Below are 27,013 nucleotides of genomic sequence, written 5' to 3' on the forward strand. Positions count from 1 at the left end.
TTAACATTACTTAACAATATAAATACTATCGAAGATAATAAATTAGAACTCTAGGATATTTCGAAATAAATTTCGATTTTTGTACCAATTTCCTAGATCAGTTTTTGTATTTTATAAATACGCATTTCGACTACCAAGAAGTCACCATCCGTATGAATTAGCTGATCGTAATTACTTTTATTTTGTATGTTACTAGGAACGAGTAGTAAATTGGGGCAAAAATCGAAATTTATTACTTAAAAAAATGGAAATGTCACTGATACTACAAGCAAAAGAAAGACGAGTTCGAAAGTGCTTTTAAACTTTGAACATCTTTCTCTACGCAGGATTTATGATTTTAAATTGTATCTGGGACCGAATCCGATAAAACAAATTATTGAAAAGATACTGTCACTACAGAACAAAACGTGACTGACAATGCCATCAATCACTTTTCGATTGCAAAATAGTTGTATTTTGAGTTGTATTTAAAAGAAAGAAACCTTAGAAATTTATATACAGGGCACAAAAGCATTTTAAACTTCAAAAGCATAAATTCTATTTTTGAGGAGTACAAGTAATTAGAATAAAAAGTTATAAATAAAATCTAAAATAAGTTGAAATTTTAACGTTCTTATAAACGTAAATAATGAAATGCATCATACTAAAGTATTTTTACCATCAAAAAAGTTATATTTCGAGCTTATTTCGAAACGACTGCTCTAAATCTGTAATCGTTATCAAGATAGAAAATTTCTCACCTGTTTGATTTAGACGGTAAAACTGGAAAAAAGGTTGTATTAAAAAAATTATTGATGTGCTTTGTAGATAAATAGATACCTACAACAAAATTTTCATTATATTTGTTAGTAGCTTCAAGGTGTGTTTTTCACACATCGAACAGATAAAAATTATAACAATCACGCTATTACCGTATCACGAAAACATTATATCTATTATTTTATTCGAAACGATCGAATTTACTTGTGGGCTAACCTTTTTTTATCCGTTGTTCTACCCTAGTAAGCTTAGATATTAAGACGGTTCTCTTGTTACGAAAAAGTAAGACCGAAGTAAAAGTAATTTGAATTATACTATCAGTTATCGGTTAGATGGAGTGAAAAAAAACTTAAAATTAATTTTTCCAAATATTCAGCTTTCGAAGTTAACGTGAAATTTATTGAGAAATAAATAATAAACTGGAAAAAAAAAGCAGGAAACTTTGTTTTTTTGGCAGCAAGTAAATACTTAGATTTAAGACAATATTTTCTTGCAATACTTTAATTTTTATGAAGTGATAAATTTTTTTTTTGAATTAAGTTGGTCGCTTCACCACCAATGTTAATTTAAGAATAATGCACAATTTACTTCCAGCAAGTGCAAAATTTATTTCCCGCCAGTGAAAGGGCTACCTTAAACGTTTATCACACTTGTGCTCATAAACTTGTTTGGCATGTATGTATTTCTATTACATAAAATTAAACAACAACAATGCTTAAGACGGTTCTATACAAATTTTTCAATGGCGTGAAATCATTATTTGATTGGCGTGAAACTTTTTAATTTTTCTAAGACTCCTCTTAAATATTCATTCGTCGAAAAAAAATATTTATAACGAAAAGCGGTTTTCCAGATACGAATGGTTAATTGGTCTGTTAAACAAACGTTTGTTTAACAGACGTTGGCAATCATGGATTTCTAATGTTGCCGATCTTAAGCCATGTGAAAAAGCTTCACAGCTTTAAGAAAAGCCGAGTCTTTATCAATCGTATAGTGAATTTATAATCATACGTTACGGTGAAAATTTTTCTGCCAAAATTTTTCAAAAATGTTAACATTTGTTAACAGTCTTACGAAAAAGTAAGACCCTACCAACTTTTCTTTTTAAGGCAGCAAGTAAATACTTTGATTTTAGACAATAATGATAATTTTTTAATAGTTGGACTAAAACAAAGTGAAAACAACAATTGACTGAGTTAATTATTGAAGTACCATGTATAGGCAGTGTTGATTACTCTGTCACATTATTACTCATATAATACTACAATTTGCGCATAATATGCGTTCTCACGGGTAAACAGTTATGTTTACGAAATGATGTTTCAAACAAAAGTTGTTTATCTTTTTATAAGGAACATTTTTTACATTTAAACTTATGTTCTATTTCTAACGGTTTACAAGATGGGTCCTACGGACCAAAGACCCAATTGACCTAATTTGCTCATTTACGACTTCACTTTTTACGTCCTCAGCACGCTATAAAAATTTCAGCTTGATATTTCTTTTGGTTTTTGAGTAATCGTGATAACAGACGAACAGACGACAGACGACAGACGACAAACGACAAACGACAAACGACAAACGACAGTCACACAGACAGACAGACAAACAACCGAAAATGGACTAATTAGGTGATTTTATGAACACCTATATCAAAATTTTGTTCATAGCATCAGTATTTCTAAGCGTTACAAACCTGGGACTAAACTAAGTATACCTTAGCATATTTCATGTACATTGTATAAAAATACATATTTTTTTTACAATTTTCAGCTATTTCATTATATTAACAAAATTTTTAAAACTTTAAATTTTCAAGAAAAAATTTCAAATGTGTTAAAAATTATTATTTTTAGTTTTGTATAACACTAATTTAAAGAATTGGCTCTTTTAAAATGACGTTTACGGGATAAGAATTTTCAAAAATACATAAGCATCTCCAAAATTTAAAACAAAATTTGATGTTCTCACCACATGATTGTCTTGACACTTATAGAAATCTGATAATTGAACATTTTCGATATATCTATTTATAAATATCAAAAACGAGGTGCAATTATCATTGAAAACTAAATACCGAATTTTTTTTCGGGGTTGAAATATTGTATTATATATATACAATAAAGTCAAAATAGCAAAGAGTTTTTCACCATGTCACGTCAATGTATAATTTTAATGCAATTCACTGGATTTAGAACCAACAAGTTAGTTTAATAAATATGGTGGCAGCGCAAATAAATTTATAATTCATGGAGTAAATGGATATGCTACATAATTTAACTGCGTTTCCACCATTTCTTTAAATAATAACATATCACTAAACATCAAGTGTATAGCAACAGTCAAAGAACTCGGGAAATATACTTTTTGACCAAGAATTTATGACTGATACTTTTGTTGTTGGTATTACCTACCAGATTAATATTTCAATTGTTTGCCCTTTTTAAATTACAGGATATTACGGGAAATAAATTTCCGTGTTTTGCCGTAATATGCTGTAACTTTATAGTACATATCAATACAAAGAAAAAATGTATGTATTGAATATTCCCACGGTAGAGGGTTACATCTCTGCGCCCGCTTAGACGGCTAAAAATTTGAATTCTTAATCTTGTAGGTAATATCGACAAAAAAGGAAAATTTTTTATTTTTTTATTTTTGAGTAATTGTGTGATTGCAGCAGAGGCTTTTACTAAAAACTTAGAGAAAGTTAAAAAAAATAATATTGTTTGAGATTTTTTTTTCGATTATTGTAAAACTTGCGAATCCATAATAATATTTTACAAGCATCTGCACCGTAAGTGCAAACCGTCTCCAAATTAGCAACGACTAGGATACACTATTTATAAAAGTAATTTCGATTAGGTAATTCGTTCCGATGATGACTTCATGTTAGTCGAAATAAGAAGTGTTTTTATAATAGAAAATTGATGAAAAAATTGAAATTTAATTTAATAGAGTAATAACTGACGAGATAATAAATTTCCAATATTTATCACCTATAGAATTTTATATAAATCGCCTACAAAATTTGAAACTGATATATGATAGTTCTAAGAGTAGAAAATATAATAGAGGTCGAAAGCGGCAACAGAGAATAATTAGTATAACAAAAATACCACAGCTAAGTGAAGGTGATAAATATTTTAATTATTGTATATGCAACTTGTTAGCAACATGCATATAAGGTATAAAAAATACAATTAAAAAAAATTAACTTTCTACAAAATCACTATCAAGGTATACTTTAATTAGAAAAACCACAATTTTATATGTTTTTCACAACAACCACAAAAAAAAATATGTTCCCTACATGCATGTACTTCATACAAATTACATTCAAAAGTGCTATCCTATTTATAGGTGATTCCAATCTAACTGTGATTTTTTATGTTCTATATAGTTTGTTCCCACTGGCCATTAATTAACAATCTATTCGCACCGTGCGTGAGTTTTATTGGAGGCATTTCCATGTTAACGATACACTACTTTAATTATAGAATTGTATGGATGCATACAAAGTTTTATTGGAGGCATTTCCATGTTAACGATACACTACTTTAATTATATAATTGTATGGATTGCATTTATTTGAAAAATAATATTTGTGAAATTTGATTTCTTATTTTCACAATTTTCAATGCATTCAGTTTAATTAATTAGTGTTTTTCAATAATTTTAATTTGACATTTTCTATAATATTAACATGTAAAGAATTGCAAATTAGTCATAACAGCGTCCGTTATCGTCAAAATTTTTCACTGGAAGCGCTGGTATCGATTTTACTGTCCCTACCATGACTACGCACACAACGAATTAATGCAATTTTTGTATTAATTAGATTCGCGAACATATTTCTTCGCTTTTTTTGTGTAATATAACTTGCTATTCAGATAAAAAACCTTTTAACACAAAAAAATCAGATTAAAAAAAAAAATTCTAAAACAAATTAATATGCACTAAAAAGTAGAAAATAACGATAATAAAATTTAGTTACAATTATTGATATTTTTGAAATTGGCTTCAGCCAAGCTAATGTAGCAAACTGTTCTGACGCAGTTTTTTCTTTGGCTGACACCGACTTCAAAATTAACAATAATTGTAACTACATTATATTATCGTTATTTTGTACTTTTTAGTGTATATTAATTTGTTTTGGAATAGTTTTTTTTTTGTGAAATGGTTTTTTTATTTTGTAATTTTTAGTAAATCTGAAGTACACTAACTAAGTTGTCACTAAAAAAAGAATCATCGAAATCGGTTTGCGTGTTATTGAGTTATTCGTCCATTTGTTGCGCACATACTTAATGCAAATTTAAGACTTCTCATATGGATTTCTCATAGATACCATTGTCAGAACTGGACCAAATTGAAATGGAACCACACGGGAAGCACCAGCTTTCAAATAAAAAAGAATCATCAAAATGGTTCACCCAGTCGAAAGTTCTGAGATAACAAACATTAAAAAAAAATACAATCGAATTGAGAACCTCCTCCTTTTTTGAAGTCGGTTAAAATACCTACGTTATATCACCCCACAATATGTCAGTAGCGTATCATGTTAAAATCTAGAATTTACCTATAAATCGTGTTTTATTTTTTTTTATTGCCGTAATCAATGATTCAGATTAGTTATCTTACAAATTTTAATGTATATGATCAAACTTAAAAAATTGACACGACTTAAAGTAACATTGAATTCCGATTCAATAACTTTTGTCTTTAAATACAAACGAATTTTTGAATTTGAATATTTATGATTCATGCGCCATCCACCTCGAGATTAATGAAACGACTAGTAAGAAATATTAAAAATCAAGTAACCCAATTTTTTTATATTGTATTATATTTATACAAAGAAGTAAAAAAAGCAAAGACATTCTCACCATGTCAGGTCAATGTATAATTTTCATTCAATTCACTGGATTAAGAGCCAACAAGTTAGTTTAATAAATATGGTGGAAGCACAAATAAATTTATAATGCATGGTGTAAAAGGGTATGCTATATAATTTAACTGCGTTTCAGCAACCATTTCAGCAACTATTATTTGGACATACAGATCATTCAAAGTGTATGCTAACAGTCAAAAGACTCAAGAATACTTTATTATGCAAAATAAAAAAAACACATGATAAATATTTTTTTTTTAAATATCTAATAAAATGAAAATCTAAACCTTCCCCGCTAATTCCGTGGGCTTTGGCGACATCAACTTTAAAATCTGAAAAGGAAATCCACATTTTTATACCCTGTATATATACATATAATATACAATGTGTGTTTGTGCCATCTACACATATAAATATCACTAGTATGACAGAAAACATGCGTTAAGCAACACATCTAAGTGACAGGTATTATATACATGTGTTATAAACTCCCACTCTCTGCATGAACACAACAGAAAGCCTGTCGTATCGTATCTGTAGTCTTACAATTACATGCTCAACACATGTATATAAAACCTCTCACTTAGATGCATTGCTTAACGCATGTATTCGGTTATACTAGTGATATTTAAATGTCTAGATGGTACAAACACACATTGTATATCAAGGTTTACTAAGTTTAGTCCCAAGTTTGTAATGCTTAAAAATATTGATGCTACGACAAAATTTTGGTAAAGTTGTTCATAAAATCACCTAGAGAGTCCATTTCCGGTTGTCCGTCTGCCCGTCTGCCAGTCTGTCCATCTGTAAACACAAGAACTCGAAAACAAAAAGAAATTTTAATGGCGTGCTGAGAACGTAGAAGTGAGGCCGATTTCGTAAATGAGCAACAATTGATAGATCAACAATAGATCAATTGGGTTTTGGGTCCAAAGGACACATCTTGTAAACCGTTAGAGATAGAACAAAAGTTTAATTATAAAAAATGTATCAAAAAAAATAAACAACTTATGTTTAAAATATTTTTTCTTTAACGTCACTGTTTACCCGTGAAGGAGCAAATTAGGACAAAACTTTGGTGTCTATTTTTTCCAAAACTACTAAAGATAGGGAGTTTGTTGGTAGCTTTAACTAAGGGTCTTGTAAAACATCCTCGAAATAATTAATTTTAGAAAATTATCGAAATTTTTGAAAAAGTTGGTTCTTTAAATTTTTTCAACAATTAACGCTGTCAATTGTTGGAGTATTTCAACAATTAACGCTGTCAATTGTTTGTTTTGACTTGCTTATTACAGATTCAGATTCTTCAATTAAAAAAACCTGAATAATGTTTAAAAACATCAGAGTTGATGGAATGTGCAAAGAGTTTATGTCATTTTTTAACTTAATTTTCACAAAGGAATATGTTATTAATTTACTTCAGTCAGTACCGTGGTATTGATAAACTTTATCAACTATTAATTTTTTTCTATCATAAGCAATAAATTGTTGTGCTTATTACTATATTGAATTTATAGCTAAATAATTATAGTTGCTATCTTAAAGGAAATTTCAGTAACGTGTCTGTCATACTATCATAATACCAGATAATTAATCAGTAATAAAATCACATTATTTAAAAATCTTAACATTTTTTATCAAAGAAGTAACAGTTAGATCAGAATCACCCTTATATAAAAATAAAGAGAGCACTAAGAGCTCGTATAAATTGTAAACGTACACGAAGGTAAAACGAAACATTTGATACGTTTTAATATAATGTGTTTGTTTTGTAAAAAATAAAAATAAAGTACGTAGACGAAAGCATTATGGTGGGTTTTTCTTGTGGTAGATAATATGAAAAAATTTAACATCGTAAAAAGTGTCGACAAATATTTAATGTTTCACACGGAGTTTGAAAACTGTAAATGTGCATAGTTATAAATAAAATTTATAAAATTAAGTTACCTTATTAAGCTGTATATATTTCTAGCTTCCTCTTAAATATTTACGGGGCGGGAGGAATATGATAAGATACGTCTACTATACTTCACCAAAGAAAATCAAAATTATACTCATCAAAAATAAGAAAGGAAAATTTATTTCATAAGAAATTCAAACAACTGTATCTCTGCAAAAAATAATCTAATTTGGAACCGCAATAGCTCATTTAAAAACATGTACTTTCTAGTTTTGAAATCGTACTTTTACTTTCTAGTTTTTGACTTTTTATCATCCATTGCCAATTTGTGGGGAAACTCAAAAAGTTTTATCGTACCAAAATGTTAAAAATTATTTTCAACAAATGTGTTAAAACCTTTGCATGTTTACTTTTCTTGAAAACTTGCTACAACGAAGGTTGAAAAATTAACTTAAATATAAATTTCCAACGGTTGTAAATTCTTTAAAGTGTTCATTTTAATTTTAAGAAATTTTGAAATTATTTTTTAATACCTAAAAAAATTGTTTAGTGTGAAATACTCGTTTTATACAGTCTAAAATTTTCAGCGTTAAATTAAAATTATAAATAATGAAGATAGACTGTCGGGAGTAGGACTTTTTATTGGAAAAGTCCTCCCCTTTAAGAATGTTTTTTTAAGTTTTAAGATATGCTAATTAGTCATAACAGCCTCATTTGACGCCAAAGTTTTTCACTGGAAGCGCTGGCATCGATTTTATTGTCCCTACCATGACTACGCACACAACGAATACGACCAAATTATCATGCCAAACTTCTTCAAAATTCTTAAACACTTCTTGAACAAAATTAGCGTCCTCTGATACAAATTTGTCGATAAAGAACTTTTTTTAGTTCTTTAGTTCCAAGTTCTTTATTTTTTGGAACTTGTAAAATCGCGCAGGGCTGTTTTTCGGCTTGAATTATTGTTGTAAAATAAGAACGTAAGTGGGATACATTAATCAAAGAAAGCACTTTTCTAAATCACCAGAATACATCGTTACCACCATATTTGCTCTTTTTTTTATCTTCTTCAAATTGCTGTAAAATTATCGGTTTTGAAGTTCAACCACAAGTCTATCTGTAATTACTAGGCATACTGTCACTCTGAATGTTTTCCGACCAGATAATGAAGAAATAATATCTTTGGTAAATTCATCTGCCGTGACTTTTCCTTTCTGTATCCTCTTTGTGTCCGTTTCATATTCTTTGACTATTACGAGTTCCAAACCTTGCTGTTCATTTTTATTAAAATGTTTCCTTTTTTTCCGGTCATACATTTGAAAAACTGTACAAATGTCAACATCGATGAATTTTTCCGGTCATACATTTGAAAAACTGTATAAATGTCAACATCGACGAACTGTAATTTTTTGCGTACTCACACGATTAATTTATTATTTGTATAAAAATTTCCATGCGCGCGTCCCTGTCCCCATAAGGCACGTGCCTACTTTGCCTTATGGATAATCCACCTCTGGTCGTAAAAATAAAAATAAAATTATTTTAAAAAGAAAAATCACCTTTCTGAAAAGATGAAACATAAATTTTTTTAAATATTAATATGTTTTAAACAAAAATAAAAATAAAACAATTCACACAAAGAAAAGGAAAAGGTAATTCCGAAATCAAAAGAAATAAATAAGGTAAAAAAACTCAAAACTTTTCCAAACACACAACTGTCATAGTACAAATATACACATATTAAAATATTTAAAAAAAAGTTTTCGATTCGATGAGTGAAGTTGAAAAATAAAAGTTTTTTGTCTTTTAAGTGAGATTTTTTTTCTTAATGCTGTGTGAAAAGCATTTTAAAAACCTTAAAAAACATAAATAAATATATTATTTATGGAATATTATATCTATTTATTTGTATATATTTTATTATAGTGATTCAATTTCGATGTTGACATATGTTTTATTAGTGCAGTAAATTTTTTCAAAAAAGCCTAAATTCAAACGAATGTATTGTGTTGTCAGTAACTTGTTTGCTTCATAATGCATGCATAGATGGTTCATATTTTGGTTTGTTTTTGATATCATGGTTATTTCGCCCACGGAGCTCCAAGTTCGTCTGTCAAATGACAGAAATTATTTATTTAATATACCTGATGTAAAAACGAGTTTCCTAATTTATTTCTAACGACATGAATAAAAATAAAAATTTCAAATAGATAATTTAGTGGTGAGGAGGAGGAGTAGACAATGTCTCATCTTCTCTGTCACTGCCCAGCTCTTGTCATGAGGAAATGGACTTACTTGAGCCAGTCTCTCTTTGACGACTTCTTCGACCTAAAATCTATCGATATCAAAGCTCTCCTGCTGTTCTTAAACAGCTCCAAATGGTTCATGGAGTAGTGCCCGGGGATGGGCCAACCCTTTTTCGTTATCACAACGGACCCTATGGTCTAAGTGTGTCCCACCCCAGGACAGCCACTCTAACCTAAATTTTAGAACCATTGACCGTCTCTGTTAGCTGCTATGAATTTTCAAAATTGACGACATTTAACATGTAAAAGATAGTAATTCATACTCTTTTGAAGATATTTTTGAACATTTTTATTTCGCGTTTTTGCTGAGGAAAATGACTTTGTACCGCAAACTAGATTTACATAAATAAACAAATTAGGGATATTTAAACCAAAATAAGATGTAATTGACCGTTTAGTTTATGAAAAAAAATAAACAAAGCGAACTATGAGATGAATAAACACAGATGGACGTAAATGGTAGTTTTGTTTGCAGTGTTATCAGATTTATTTAAGTAATACACTAATAAGAAGCAAGGGGGCATAGGACTTCAGCAAGGGGCAAAAATATTGCAAATTTTTTTGAAACGCTTATATTGGCTTATAATTGTCATCTAGTAGGTATATTTGGTCGTTGTATGCGAATCCGATGTCAGATGGAATCTATCACGTCTCCGAAAATCGTGCCATTTTTGGTCAAGAATTTCATTTTTTTGGCACAAAATCGGCAAAATAATAAAATAATCGCTGTTTATGAATCCGTTGTCCGATACACGGATTCTATGATGTCTTCGAATATAATCAAGTCATTTTTGATAAACGTTAAGTTTGCCGTTTTGTGCCAAAAAAAACGAAATATTTGATATGATTTAAAGATCATATCCACTACGGTTTTAACACCAAACAATATTATACTGTCATATCTTGTCAATCACATGTACTGTTACACAAAGGTATTCTAATAGTGTGTTTCGATGTGATTTTTGATTGAAAAATAACAAACAAACAAAGGTTGACACAATTTTAATCAGCTTTATTTTATATGTTAATTAAAATGGCATTTAAAACAAGTGAAAACAAATAATCGACTGAGTTAATTGTTGAAATACCATGTATAGACAGTGTTGATTACTCTATTACATGACACATATACCTATACATGTCACACATACTTAATTAATCTCATATTAATACATACTATAAATTAAAGAGAATTGAAAAAAATACACTCGAACCAGGACTCGAACCCGGACTTCTTGGATTCATTTCAAGCGCCCTACCAATTAGTACACGACACGAATGCAATTTTTTCAACTGAATGAATTTTTTAATTTGTTTAATTAAGATTACTAGACAAGATATTTGTCAATATATAGTTTACGCCCGTATGTAGCATATTACATGAAAAATAATCAAATACACCATGATGTAAATATCGTATGCATAATTATAAGTAAACAACAACAATAAGTAACATACTATAAAATTTGTTCTATTTATATTTTAACTTTTGAATTCTATCTCTAACGGTTTACAAGATTGGTCTTACAGACTCAAGACCCAATTGACCTATGTTGCTCATTTGCGAACTCGACTTCACTTTTTACGTCCTGAGTGCGCTGTATTTCAGCTTGATAACTTTTTTCGTTTTTGAGTTATTGTGTTCACAGACGGGCGGACAACCGAAAATGGACTAATTAGATAATTCTATGAACACCTATACCAAAATTTTTTTCATAGCATCAATATTTTTAAGCGTTACAAACTTGGGACTAAATTTAATATACTATGTATATTTTATATAAACATGGTTTAATCATCACTGTTAACGTATATACATATTGACGTAAAATTTTGTAAATTTAGCGTCGATAGTATTTTTTGCAATACACACCTCGAAAATTTCATTGTCGAAGTAATTTCTCATTAGAAACGTTCCCTGCAGTAATGTATGTACTTTTACTAGTATGGAATTCAGTTTTAAAAATACAATAAAGCTAAAAAAAATAAATACCAATATTACATTTTAAAATTTTTACAATGCATTATACTCAAACGAAGTATTGCGTTGTACAAACGAAGTATAATGTTGTCTATTATTTTCAATTTCGTATATAATAATTGTAATTACCATTTAATTTTGGAAAAAATATTTCCTTTGGTATTTAATTCCGAAAAAAATAATAATTTAAAAAATCAAAAAAAGTTACCTGCATAAAGTACTACAAACATGATTAAAACAAATGAAAACACACAATTAAAGTAAGGTGATGAATACGCAATCGTTTGTTTTTTACGTCATATAAGTAAAGTTCTGTATATATAACATGACTGTGGAGTCACACACACACATATAACATAGAACATATAATGTTCTAACCTAATTTGCACTCTCACGGGTAAACATTGATATTTACGAAGGTTTACAGTGATGTTTTTTATAAGGAACATTTTTTAAATTGAAACTTTTGTTCTATCACCAACAATTTACAAGATATCTCTTTTTTTAGTTATCGTGTTGACACATAGACAGACGAACAAACAACCGGAAAAGGATTTTATCTACGTCCGAAAGAAAAGAGGTAGTTTTCTCACTCAGTATGTGGGAAAACTAGTTCATTTCCGACCTAGTGTGATAATGAATTCATTCCCCCACTAGGGTGGTAATGAATTCAGTTACTATAGTAACTTTTTTAATTTTCTATTTTTCTCAATAAGCTATGACAAATTTTAAATAGTAATTATCGTTTATTTTCACATTTTAATTGGCGTAGATTTAACTAAGAGCCAGGCCAAAAAAATTCTTTGAATTAACTAAAGTTGATCATTTGAGTATTGGTTATGGTAGTTGTGTACACACACATACTGCGGTCAGAAAAGCGTACAATAGAACAAGGGTCAGATATATGCTGTCGAAACGATTATAATTGCCGTACTATTTAAATGAATTTATTAAAGCTGAAAATTGTTATTCAGATAATATATATAAATAATAGGTATGTCAGTCAGTCAGTTTTATATGCAATATACAACCTCTATAAAAATTTTCAGCTTTAGTAAATTCATTTAAATACCACGGCAATCATAACTGAATCTTATTTATTTATTGTGCATACATAAGGTCTGACTGACCAGCTCTGTTTTAACATTTAATTGAGTGACTGTCATAACTGTTATTTATATGCAATATACAATTTGTAGAACAATTTTCAGCTTTAGTAAATTCATTGAAATACCACGGCAGTTTCAATAGCCTCTACCTGTAACCTGTTCTATCGGTCGTTTGACTGACCTCAGTATGTGTGTGTACACAACTATTTAAACCAATCTTCAAATGACCAGTAAATTCAAAGAATTTTCTTTGGCCTGATTCTTCCATTATAAAGTTTTGTACGATATACTTCTACGATTATCCAACTCGTGCTACGCACTCTTTGGGTAAATTTCGTGGGCGTACGTGGGCTGTTATATCCCACTTGTATCGTAAATAGCTATTATGAACACCTATACCAAAATTTTAAACTTAGTATACTTTGATATATTTCATATATACATTGTATAAATATATATATATATATATGTTACAATAATTTCTTTGTGAAGTTGATGCCAACCATATCGATATCTAATCGATTTATTGGTAATTTTGCACAAAGGTATTTCACAAAAAACCGGTAAAATCGTTTGAACAATTCGTTTAAGAGTATATATACTATATACAAATATACTTGTGGTGTGTATTTATTATAGTAGACGTCTATGTTATAACTATTTGTATGGGAATAATGTATAACAAAAAATCTGTAAAAACGAAGGTTGACATTGAAAAACCTGTTGATTTATTATAGACCAACTTCTAAAAATAAATATGTTCTAAATCTAGAACTTATAATTAACTTCAAATGAAAATGGGATTGATTGATATGAATATTTTTATAATTAAATTCTTATAATATTTGAAATATGAGACACGCTATACTATATGTAAATAATATATGTATACAATTATATAGTTGGAAAATATTTTTAAAAAACACATCAGTCACGCAAAAGCTGCGAAAGTTAATAGAATTCCCTCTGAAGAATAATTAAAATAATTGTTTAAAAAATCAAAAAAACACGCTTTTGTAGCTAGATGAACTAAAAGGCAGATACTGCCTTTTATTGCCATGTAGCTAGATGAACTAGAAGGCAATAATTTCTTTAAATTCGAAAAAAACATTTTATCGTAAAAAAGCGTGCTGAGCACAAAAATATTTCAGTCCAATAGCTCTTTTCGTTTTTGAATAATCGTGCTGACAAACAGACGGGCATCCTCAATATTTTTAGGCGTAATAAACTTGGGACTAAAGACATTATACCTTTATATATATTACATATATACAGTGTATAAATTATACCCTAAAAAAATAATTGATGTAAAGTACATTGCTCTTATGAAGAAATCTCAAAAAACGGCATAATTTGAAAGTTTTTCTTCACTTAGAGCGAATAAAAGTAAATGAAATCAAGTGAAAACAAACAACTGACTAAGTTAATTGTTGAAATACCATGTATGGACAGTGTTAATAACGCATTATTTTGTTTTTTTTACGTCATGAAACTAAGCTAATTTGCGCCCTCACAGGTAAACAATGAGGTTTACGAAAAAATGTTCAAGCAAAAGTTGTTGTTTTTTATATAAAACATTTTTTACTTTCAAACTTTTGTTCCATCTCCACTCGACTTTTACGCCCTGAGCAGGCTATGAAAATTTCAGCTTGATATATCTTTTCGTTTTCGAGTTATCGTGTTCACAGACGGACGGACGTACGGACAGACAGACAATCGAAAATAGACTAATTAAGTGATTTTATGAACAGCTATATCAAAATTTTGTTTGTAGCATCAATGTTTTTAAGCGTTACAAACTTTAGACTAAACTTAGCATACCTTGATATATATTACATATATACATGGTATAAAAACATTTTAATAAAAAGTTATTAGCAATGACTTAGAAAAAATAAAAACCAACTGTCTCTTTCCATATCAGGGATATACGAGCAAGGTACATTTGAGTTTGAAATTTATTTTTTCTTATTTTCAACTTTGATGATGAATTTTATTATAACTTCATAAATGTAAAAGAAAAATAAGTACCAAATTTCGATACCTTCCTTGGTTATCAAATTATCGAAGAAAGCTAAATAATTTTTAAAAAAATTTCAATCTTCAAAAATTTGAAAAGTATGCCAGATATCAAAAAATTTTACGTTTCGTCTTATATCGTTTTTCGTCTACATTCATTAAGTTATAACAAAATCTATCATCAAAAGATAAAATAAATTCAACCCTAAATCTACCCTGCTCTTACATCCCTTATTTGGACGGAGACACTTGGTATTTTCTTTTCTATGCCATTGCTTGTTTACTTTCTATTAAAAAATTTTTTTTAATTTGTTTTCATTCATTCCAAGTGAAAATTATCAAAAAATTCAAAATATGTCGTTTTTTGAGATTCCTTAGATTCCTTAGTTATTTTATATCGATTTTCAATGACTTTTTCTCTAAAATTTGAGTAAAAGTCTGCCTATAAAAAAATTTTGAGCCTTAAAATAAACATTGTTGTCATGCTCATACATCCTTAAGTTAGAAGATACAGTAGAATCTCGATAAGTTAAAGTCCAAGGGAAACAAAAAATATTTTAAGTTATAGAGGTTTTTAGTTATCAAGGGTCTATGTTATTGAATGCATCAGAAGGATGGGATGTTCTAAATTAGGGAATTCGGCATTTTTTTGTCTTTTACATTGAAGATTTCCTCCTGATTCTTGTTTCTTCAAGATTTCAGCTTCTTTTTTAATGATGAGAGACAATGTACTCTCATGTATTCCAAATTGAGCCGCAACTTCTTTCCTTTTCAATCCATTTTTCACTGCTTCTATAGCTTTTAATTTATCAGCGTAGGTGAGGGTTGTTAGTTTTCTTTTTGTACTCATTTTAAGACAGTTTTATCACACAGTAAGTAAAGCGATGTTTCCAGAACAACAATCAAAAAACTTATGATGCAAGTAAGTCGTTGTCACAAAGCTAACCACCGCAAAGCTTTGAAGAATTTAGATAAAGCAAACAATAGGTAATGTTATTGTTTACGTTAACAAGTAAAAACGTGCAAGCAATAAATATCGAAACCATTTGTTTTGACACTCTTTCAAAATGACTCATTCACACAATTTTATGTTATAGAGGTTGTGGAAACATTTCTTTTAGTTACTGAGGGCCTAACAGAAATTATTTATTTAAGTTATAGAGGTTGCGTATTTTAAGCTATAGAGGTTTTGGGCTCTGATGGGAAGGGAACGTAGTATTTTTTGAAGTAACTAAGGTTTTTATGTTACCGAGGTTTAACTTATCGAGATTCTACTGTATTTGAAATGAGTTACTTTAAATTCTCAATATATTTGAATATTATTGTGGAAACACATTTGACGTGTTTTAATGGAAACAAAATTTTTTTTAATGTATTAATAGAAACGCATTCGATTTTTGTAAATGAAACACGCTCTCATGCACACACAAAATGGGTTAAAAATTTCTACTTCCAAAATATGCGTTACCTACCAATATTACACTAATTTTTATCGTGTAAACAACAAAGTAAAACCTCTTTTTTTTTTCTTATTAAAATTTGTTACTATATAAACCAAGTTATATAAACAACTGATAAGTTTGTCGATATTTTTATGTTCATGCAAGTGCAAAAATATTTTAACACGATTAAATGTAATCTACTTAATATGGTAATGTATTGGTAATATGTAATGTGATTTCAACAACCATTTTTATAAACATATTTTTCAATTTGAATTACAAATTATTTTTAATATGGTGATACTTTAGGTGTTAGCTTTAATCATAATCGTTTCCAAATAAAATAAAATAACTCTGCACACAATTTGTTTTTTAATATTAATAATAATACATTTATAAGTATAATAGACATTTTTAATGATAAATGAAGCACCGCAGTGTGTGTGTGTACACAACTACTATAACAAATTCTCAAATTTTAACCTTTAGTAAATTCAACTAATTTTTTGGCGTGGCTCTTCGTTTATATAGTGAACTAATAATAATAATTTATAGTGTATTAACATCATTAGCAATGTAAAATAATATACAACAAGTGAAAAGAAACAATTGACTGAGTTAATTGTTGAAATACCATGCATAGTCAGTGTTGATTTCTTTATCACATAACACATACAAAAATGTATAGACAGTGTTGATGCGCAATTGTTTGTTTTTTGACGTCACGTAAATAACAAAAGATATTCACTTTTAAATAGGCAACACACAATTCCTATATTAATACATATACATACTATAAAATTTGCACCTAATTAACGCTCTCGTGGGTAAACAGTGATGTTTACAAAAAAATGTTTCAAACAAAAGTTTTTTATTTTTTTATAAGGAACATTTTTTACATTTAAACTTTTGATCTATCTCTAACGGTTTACAAGATGGGTCCTACGGACCCAAGACCGAATTGACCTATAATGCTCATTTACGAACTTGACCTCACTTTTTACGTCCTGAGTACGCTGTAAAAATTTCAGCTCGATATCTTTTTTCGTTTTTGAGTTATCGTGGCCACAGACGGACGGACGGACGGACGGACAACCGGAAATGGACTAATTAGGTGATTTTATGAACACCTATGACAAAATTTTTTTCCTAGCATCATTATTTTTAAGCGTTACAAACTTGGGACTAAACTTAATATACTATGTATATTTCATATATGCATGGTATAAAAACGTATAACATTATTCAGTATATGAATATAATATACATTGTATTCGTTGTGTGCGTAGTCATGGTAGGGACAAAAAAATCCATGTCAGCGCTTCCAGTGAAAAATTTTGGCGATAAAGGACGCTGTTATGACTAATTTGCTGTTCTTTACATGTTAATGTTATAGAAAATGTCAAATTAAAATTATTGAAAAACACTAATTAATTAAACTTAATGCATTAAAAATTGTGAAAATAAGAAATCAAATTGCATAAATATTGTTTTACAAATGTAAATTATTATAATTATTTATTTAAATTTATGAGACAATAATATTAAATTTTCAATGTTAGTCATAAATGCAATCCATACAATTATATATGCATCCATACAATTCTATAATTAAAGCAGTGTATCGTTACCATGGAAACGCCTCCAATAAAACTCACGCACGGTGCGAATAAGCTAAAACCATTTTTAATAAATAATAAGCAATTATAATTTGTATGTATTTTTGTCGCCTTATAAGCTCAGTTGGTTAAGGCGTACCAATTCGTAAGGAAAAATCAGTTATTCAAAACCACTTTTGACCAGCTTCATTGAACAAAAGGACTTTTGACTGTTATTTCAGTCAAAAATGCTATTTTTGGAAGCCTGCGGTCAAAAGTACTTTTTACTGATTTTGCCAGTAAAAGTAGCTTTGACCAGATAAGGGTTTTGACTGTAACATATATACTTATTATAATCTCATTAAAGTGACTACCAGTAGATAGATTACCGTTCAAGTCAACCTTTTAGGCACTAGATCTATTTATAGTTCTTTTAAGAAGAGATAATAGAAAATTGGAACAGAAAAAAATTGATTAAAACTTTCCAAGCCACCTCGTAAATACTGTCATGACGAAAACATCTTTCAAATAATATGTGTTAAGTACACATTTGAATAGAAAATCTGGAGAATCAATGATATTAAACCTGTACAATAACTTGGAGAAAATAACATACTAATTTTTATATTAACAATTTCATTAATGAATACTTTTTATTTGTTTCAGACAAAGGCGCATTTGGATGTGTTAGCAGATGCTTTATTACGATGGGCCAGAGGACGTTAAACAACAATCAAAAAAATCCATAAACCTTTCATAACCCACCACAAAATAATTCAATAATTTTCATAACTTAATAAAAAGTCATTTCAGAAGAACAAATCAGTTTGAAAAAGAAAAAACTTTCAAATATCATTATTATAAATAAAATTCACTCCATCAAAATCTTTAAAAAATTCTTCTCTCTGTCTTAGGTGTCTATTACCTCACATATTAAATAGGAAAGGAAAAAAAAATCTCATCGTAGAAATTAATCCGCCATTATTCAAAAAAAAAATAAATAAAAAACATCATTTCTTAACTGAAGCACCCATCCCTTCCTCACCAATTAAATCATTCCTCTCCATTGCTTGGAAAAAAATATTTTTAAAATGTAGCTGAGTTTAATTTTTACTTTTCAATTTAATTTATACTAAAAAATAAATGCCCTCAAAGTATCTAATTTATTTTTATTTACGGTAGGATAGATAAAAAAAACGGTTATTTGAACAAAAAAAAAATGAAGTTCCTTCCAAATGAAATAGTTTAAATAAACGAAAAAAAATTAATTAATTAATTGGGCAAAAAAATAAAAATTGTAATTAGGGAAATAGTTCAAATGAAAAATGGAAAAAAAACTATTTCTGTAAAGTTACTACTACTAAAAAAAAACAATAAAGCTAAACTGTTTTTTTAGCTTTAGAGAAAAAAAAATCCAATTTTACAGAGAGGAAAAAGACTTCACGTAGCAAAAATTTTTCATTTTAACAAAAAAACAAGTGTATTTATTATTACTTAAATTTGTAATAATTTTTATTCCAAAAAAAATATATATATAATTTTAGCTTAGCTTAAATATAGAATTTTTTCTGTTATATTTCTTTATTTATCTTTTTTTCCGAAAAACAACAACAAAATGAATGTTATTTGAAACAACAAAACAACCTCCCCCCCTTCTTAATATACTGAATACATATAAAAATAACAACCAAAGATAAACAAAATTTAACGAGCCTATACAAAAAATTTATTTTAGTTAATATTTTTTACTATATATAGAACGAAACAAAATATATATTATATAAAACAGTATTCCTAAATCAATTTTACATTAAGGTGGTTCGATTATTAATCAAAAGATTTGATTTTTTAAGTGTATCCAAGAACACTTTTTACAGCTACACAGATATAACCTAATTTTAATAATTTCTATGTAAACTTTGCATAATTTTCCCTTCTAAAATAGACAGAGCACTTATAAAAGTTAAAAATTCAATCTCAAACAAACTTCGATAACTTTAGATAAATTTCCAACAATAATATTTGATTGATAAAGAATAATATGATAAAAATAATTAATAATATAAAATAAATTGCTTTCAAAAAATGTTCTAAAAAATTAAAAATAAATAATATACTACGGAAGCCTGAATGTCTCATTACCAATTTATGAGAAAGCACCTTCAAAGTGGTTCGTTTCCATAATGCCACAAGTCACAAGTGCACTTGTTGAAAGTGAACTAATGACTAGCTTAATAGTTGGTTTTACTTGTGTTTACTTGTGGGTAGTACACATTTTAAAAAAATAAGCTAGTGTAGTGCTACTTTCTCATAAATTGACAGTGACACATTCAGGCTTCCATAATATACTCCTACTAACAATTTGTATTAAAAACAAGCAGCAATTATTCATTTCTAAAAAATTGTTTTTTAAATCTCTAGAATTATCAACAATTCTACAAAATAACTTATTTTTTAAGAATTATTCATAATAAAACACATTATTACATTAAAACTTTAAAATAGTACTTATTTTAATTGTATTGATGAGACTGATTTGTAATTGAATTATTTTTTAAATATTATTATTATACTATAATTTATTTACAACGAAACGTAAATTATTCGATTTACCAACTCTAATTCTATCATCAAAATTAAATAAGATTTTCTTTTCATGTTATCTCTTAGAGTTTAGGTTAATTCCCTCTGGGACATAACCTAACAAATCTAACCTATGTTTTTAGGACATTGTTGAAAACAGTTCTATTATTATTTTATTTGTCTTGAATAATCGAACCATTTTAATGAAAATATTTTTTAATTAATAATCAAAAACATTCCTAGTAAACAAATTTCCACTAATCATTTCTTACAAATCAAAAAATAGTATAAACTTTGAACGATAGGTATCAGCACTAGAAATATTATTACAGATAAAACACAAAAATAAAACAACATTCCTGCTTTTTCTAAAATATTCAAAATAAAAAAAAAATGAAAAATTGTTTGATTTTCTACAACTTAATTTGTTATTAAATATTTATCTGTTGAAACTATGAAAAAAAATTGTTATGACTGTTATATCGAATTGAAAATTATATGATTCTTTTATCGTCTAAAATAAATGAAATAGTACACAAATAAAAAGAGAGAAACTTATATTTGTTTCTTAAGAAATAAAACAAAAAGCAAGTATACCTCGTAAAGTTATGATGAAGAGTGCTTTTGTGAACAAAAAGGTATAAAAAAAACGTATACGATGGATGCCTGTGTAATTCATAGGTTATGTTTTAATAAAAGTGAGCTTTGAGAACATTTTGAGGACAAGTCAATGACATTTGTATAAAAAGATTTTATGTCACACAAAGTTATTTTTCTATCCCTCTTTACACTCTCAATCAAACAAACTGAACTTATTTAAACAAATAATAATATAAAAAGTATTTCAATTATTTATTGATACGTGTATCTACTAAACTTATAGCATTTCATTTTGTATTTAAAAGATTCGTACGCAACATAAAATATTTAAAAAATGCTTTATTAATTTGAAGCATCGTTTCAGATATTTGTGGGGCTTCTATTTTAAATTATTTTCAATGCACACTGTCTTACTCAGACAGGCACAATGAGTTTTTGATAACTTTTCTAAGAGACCACATTTTTGCAACATGAGTTATGGATTTTTAGAAATTACAAACAAAATATTCGTCGTCATTGCTCATTTTAAATTCACAAAAGTAATTTTTCTACTCTCTTTCAGCTGTATTTCTATCAAATGAAAGTATTAAGCAAGGTCCATTTAATTTGTATTTTCATAAAGTTCGGATTTTGTAAATAATAGAATGATTACTAATTTGAAAGCATTAATCGAAATTCTTTCTACTTTTGTGGTATGAAAGAACTAGTGAACAACAGATAAAAGTTAACAAGGTTTAAAATACAATATAAATGCGCGTCTAGAGAGAGTTTCATGAATACAACCTCAAATACACAACAAATTTTTCCCCTAAGACAATGTAGAAAAAAACGTAGATATTAATTTGCCTGTAACAAGTAGCTTATAGAGATACTTCCATCTTTGATACTTCGTCCGCATTTTTGTGCAAAAATAACTGACAAAAGATCATTAAGAAGTAAATAAAATATTATGAAACAAACAGGGTGAATGAGATACAATATATGGACATTTGTTCGACCAAGGTTATCAGACATACTTCTTACAAAAAAAATTAATTATTATTTGGAATAAGTTAAGAGAAAATAGGATTAAAACTAGCCGGTAAAAAAAACAATTTTTTTTTTTTGTATTATGTAAAAATAATTATTTCTTTTAAACTACTTCCTTCAATGAATATGAAATAATCACACTTCTTCGATTGTTTTACACATATAAAATTATATGCGTCAAATAATACGTTTTCAATGTTTTTTTAAATGTAAGAAGTATATATGATAATCTTGGTTGAACAGGTGTCCATAAATTGTATCTCTTTCACCCTGTTTTACAAAAGGCTTTTTTTTAAATATATCTTCATAAATTATAGCTCATGTGTTATTCTGATGTATGAGTTATATTATTCTCAAGTTTCATTCAAATCCAGTCAATACTTTTGCGTGACAGCATAACAAACAAACATCGTTACTTTCACATTTATAATATGAATATAGGGATATTAAATGAGTCTATCAACACATACTTAATTTTGATATTATATTTGATTAAGATGTTAAAATGTTTTGCCTACATTGATTTTAGATCATTTCAATATTTTTTACACTTAAGTGTACATTATTCATAATTTTTTTTAATAGATTGATGGGGTATTTTTGTATCAATTTATATTAAGTTTTGGAAAGATTCATTCGATGGCATTCATGTATAAGATTCGCGTCATATTTATTTACCAAACTAAAAATATATAAATCACAAGTTACCCCCTAATTTGCATATTTAAAAAAAAAAAAAAAAGTGTGAATGCTTAAATATTTATAATAATAATAATAGTAGTTTTTAATGTTATTAGAAAAATTGCATGTTTATGTCAATTAAAAAAAAAAAAAAAAAAAAAAACAAATTTTTAAAATCCCAAAAAAAAATGCTTATATGTCATTAAATTTTAATGTTATATTAAAAAAAAAAAATAATATACTTATATTGTAGTACATTAGCTTACGTTGCCCTTTTTTTAGGGGGTCATAGTTTTATAAATAATTTTTATGGAAAATATATATGACGTCATAAATTGGCCTCAATTATTGGGTTTTTAATAAAACTATTATTATATTTGTACTCAATTTAAAAAATAAAAAAAAAACTACAAAAATTGACGCCAGTTTTGATTATTTATGATAAAATGGTTGAATATAATTCGAGAAAGTGAATTGTGTGTGTTTGGATCCGATCATAATTGATATTTTATGATTTTAACTAAAAATGGAGGCTGGATCAGATGTTTATGGAAAAAATTGTCCAAAAATGGTTTGGTGAATTTTATATTTTATGAATATTTAAAAGTGTATTTATATAACAATATAAGCCACGGGCGATGTTTTATTTACAAAGAATAATTCATCCATGAGCCACCGTAGGCTTGCATTGATATTATATTGGCAATTTATTAAGTATATACACAACTGATTCAATAATTTTAGTTAAAATATGATATTAATTTTGATAAGAATATCATAAGATTTTAACCTAAATAAATTGATACAAAACACTCTACAATCTAGATATTTACAAGAAATAAACTAATTTATTGAAATATTATATTGCTAAGTTATATTTAGTAGAAATCCGATTAGTTCTAATATAAATTCAGCTTACTTAATTAAAACTGCATCCATTTCAACTATTTGGAATCCTTGAAATACAGCTTATTTTTTCTACTTTCAATCAAAAAAAGATAACAAATTACAAAAGTAATCAGGAATTATTTTATAAATATTCTATCTTTTTACTAAATCCAAAAAATACAGAATACCTAATAGAACATCATTTCTATATACGTATCCGAACTCACCATTTTGGTAGTCCGAACTACTCCTCCAGAGAGTTTAGGCGTTACATATTTATAACGAATAGATATGCATTGATTTGTCATATTTACCGATAGATGGCTCTACGGACATAATAGGTATTTTATATTAAAAATCCATGTTATGCGCTTAGAGTCATCTATCGGTGAATAACAAACCAACGCATATCTAGTCGTTATAGATAATATGTAACGCATGAAGCTTATAAGAAGGAGAACGATCGCTATAGAAAATATTGTCCCCGAAATATGGATAAAATAAGTGAGGCGCTGCGACCGCTAAGAAGTATCAATAAAGGCGGGCTGTTGTGCGCTAATTTGAAATGATATATCAATTTGTACATTATGCAACTAACTTCATCCACTTCGCAGATACTACTTCTTGATGACAGCGCGGCTGGTGGCTTAAAAATTAACTATAAATTCTACAAATTTTCAGGGACAGGTGCGCTAATGCTTTAGTACATAGAGATCTTTCTCCTTCTTTATAACCTTCATGGTGTAACGCTTGAACCCTCTGGAGGAATAGTTCAAACTACCAAAATGGTGAATTCGGATACACGTATATACAAATGATGTTCTGTTATGTTGTGATTACAATGCAAACGTTATGGTCACGTAACAATAATTTGATCGACCTTTTACGTTAATAATGGAGGTATAAGCTACAAGTATGACGTACCTACATGTGTCTGATCTTGACTAATGGATAAATAAAATAAAAAATAAATATTTTAGCTGGTAAAAGAATCATATTAACTTTCAAACTATTTAATTATGACTTGTTATTAAAAATTTGTTAATTTTAAAAAATAATAATAATAAAATATTTTTTCATCTGGAATTTAAAATAAATAAAAAAATAAAAAAAATACACAAACTTCATTCTGAGGACATTAAAAATTAATATGAACAAAAAAAAAATCACAAAAAATAATATATTTTGCAAAATTTTTATTACTATTTTTTAATAGAAGAAAAAGATGCTTATAATTAATTATAAACTGTAAAAAAAAAAAACTGTACTATAAAATAAATTTTTGTTGACTCCGAGTTGAAACAGTTTTTCAAATAACAACAAAATTTATATCACAATATTCGAAACTAATTCATACATTTCAAAATTATCTTTAAATCACAATTTAAAAAAAAAAAGCAACATACTCGTCGTTAAAATACTAACAAAATGTAATCAGTACAAGAAAGATATAAAAATTATTTATTAATTTTTTTATTTATATTTGATGTGTTTGATCAAATTTTGTATAGGATGCTTTAGCAAAATCTACTGACGATGATGGAAATTTTCCATAAATTTTTTTTAAATATAAGATTGTGTTTCAAAATATTTTGATACAAGTTTTGTTATTCTTATAATTAAAACTGTACTAGTTTTTCCACATTTTCTCTCAGGGCCTTATTAAAGTAAATAAACTGTGTTAAGAAAAAAATTGGCATGGAAAAAAAAACATATTTATAATAAAAATGATTGCTTTTTCTTACTACATACATTTTTTGAGTTGGAAACAAATCCGCCCTCTGTATAATAAAAAAATTTACCATACATTTTTGTCATAAAACGACATAACAATTTCATTCTGTCCTTTATATCCTTGTCACACAAAATATTATATTGTTATATAGAAAGAGAGAGCACATAATAATTATATTCTTATATTTGTTGCACAAAAAAAGCACTGACTGCACAAAAATTACCACACCGAAAATTTAAAAAAAAAAAAAGTATAAAGTGATTTCTTAAAAAAAATTAAAACGTTTTTTCAAAAAAATAAAAAAAAAATACAAAAATTTATAAAATTATTATATATATATATATAAATTATATAAAAAATGTAATTAAAATAATGATATATATATGTTTTTGATATAAATGTTTTTTGGTGCACTAATAAAACATTTGATGTAATTAAGACCTATCATTTAATAAAAGAAAATTTACCAGACTGTAATAAATATTTTTTAGTTAATAATGCACTTTTGCCTCAATGTTATATATAAATATATATATTATATAATTATAAAAAAAAGGATGTTTATATATGTGTATTAATACATTTTGTATTTGTTAAAAAAGATATTCTAGAATTCAACTACAACTCTATTAAACATCATAAATCTATTCGATTTTAATACTACGAAAAACTCTATCTAGCGAAAGAAAAATGAACTATAGTTGTCAGTTCGCATAGATACAAAAGATTTAACGGAAATGTGTGTGTAACTATCGTTAAAAAGCGCTAAATTTTCATAAATTTCCAAATTGTATTAGACAACCAATACAACTATAAAATTAAAACTAAAAATATATACTGTGCCCAAAAAATAAGGTGACATTGTATTTATTTTGAAAATTCTTTATTTATTCTTCCAAATCAATTTCATCCCCTTCAAAGTAATCCCCTCCCGATGCAATGCACTTATGCCAACGGATTTTACAATCTTCGAAACACTGGTTGTAGTCACTTTCCGGGATTGCCTTCAATTCCGTCTTCACTGCGACTTGAATCTGCTCTATCGTATCAAATGGTGTCCCCAGAGCGGTCTTTTGAGCTTGCTGAACAGCCAGAAGTCGCACTAATACGGAGTTTTTGACGAAATACGGAGTTTTTGACGAAATGATCACGAATTATGAGTGCAATATGAGATGGTGCATTACCGTGGTGTAAAAACCATAAATTGTTTTTCCACAATTCCGGCCTTTTTAGGCGGATAGCGTTACGCAAATGACGCATAACGTTCAAATAATATTCCTTGTTGACTGTTTGGCCGGGCGGAAGGAACTCATAATGCACAACAAACGCGCGCAGTTTAAATTCAAATGTCACCTTATTTTTTGGACACAGTATTATATGAAAACATTTGACCTAAAAATTAAAAATGTAAATCAAAACAAAAAATTGTAAAATTTAAGGTCCTAAATAAAATATTATAAGTAAAAAATGTATATAACAACACAAACTATAA

The 27,013-nt window shown here is 27.7% G+C and overlaps 1 protein-coding gene across 1 annotated transcript in view; it reads left to right on the forward strand.

Annotated features, from left to right (window-relative positions):
• Positions 1 to 19,124, forward strand: part of LOC123301005 — a 260,841-nt gene extending 241,717 nt beyond the window's left edge. Inside the window, exon 3 of the mRNA XM_044883715.1 lies at positions 18,672 to 19,124. Coding sequence (XP_044739650.1) covers positions 18,672 to 18,731 — 60 coding nt within the window. The 3' untranslated portion in view covers positions 18,732 to 19,124. The remainder of the gene's footprint in view (positions 1 to 18,671) is intronic.
• Positions 19,125 to 27,013: the final 7,889 nt, after the last annotated feature.

This window comes from Chrysoperla carnea, chromosome 5 (genome assembly GCF_905475395.1).
Source record: "Chrysoperla carnea chromosome 5, inChrCarn1.1, whole genome shotgun sequence".
NCBI classification, from domain to species: domain Eukaryota; kingdom Metazoa; phylum Arthropoda; class Insecta; order Neuroptera; family Chrysopidae; genus Chrysoperla; species Chrysoperla carnea.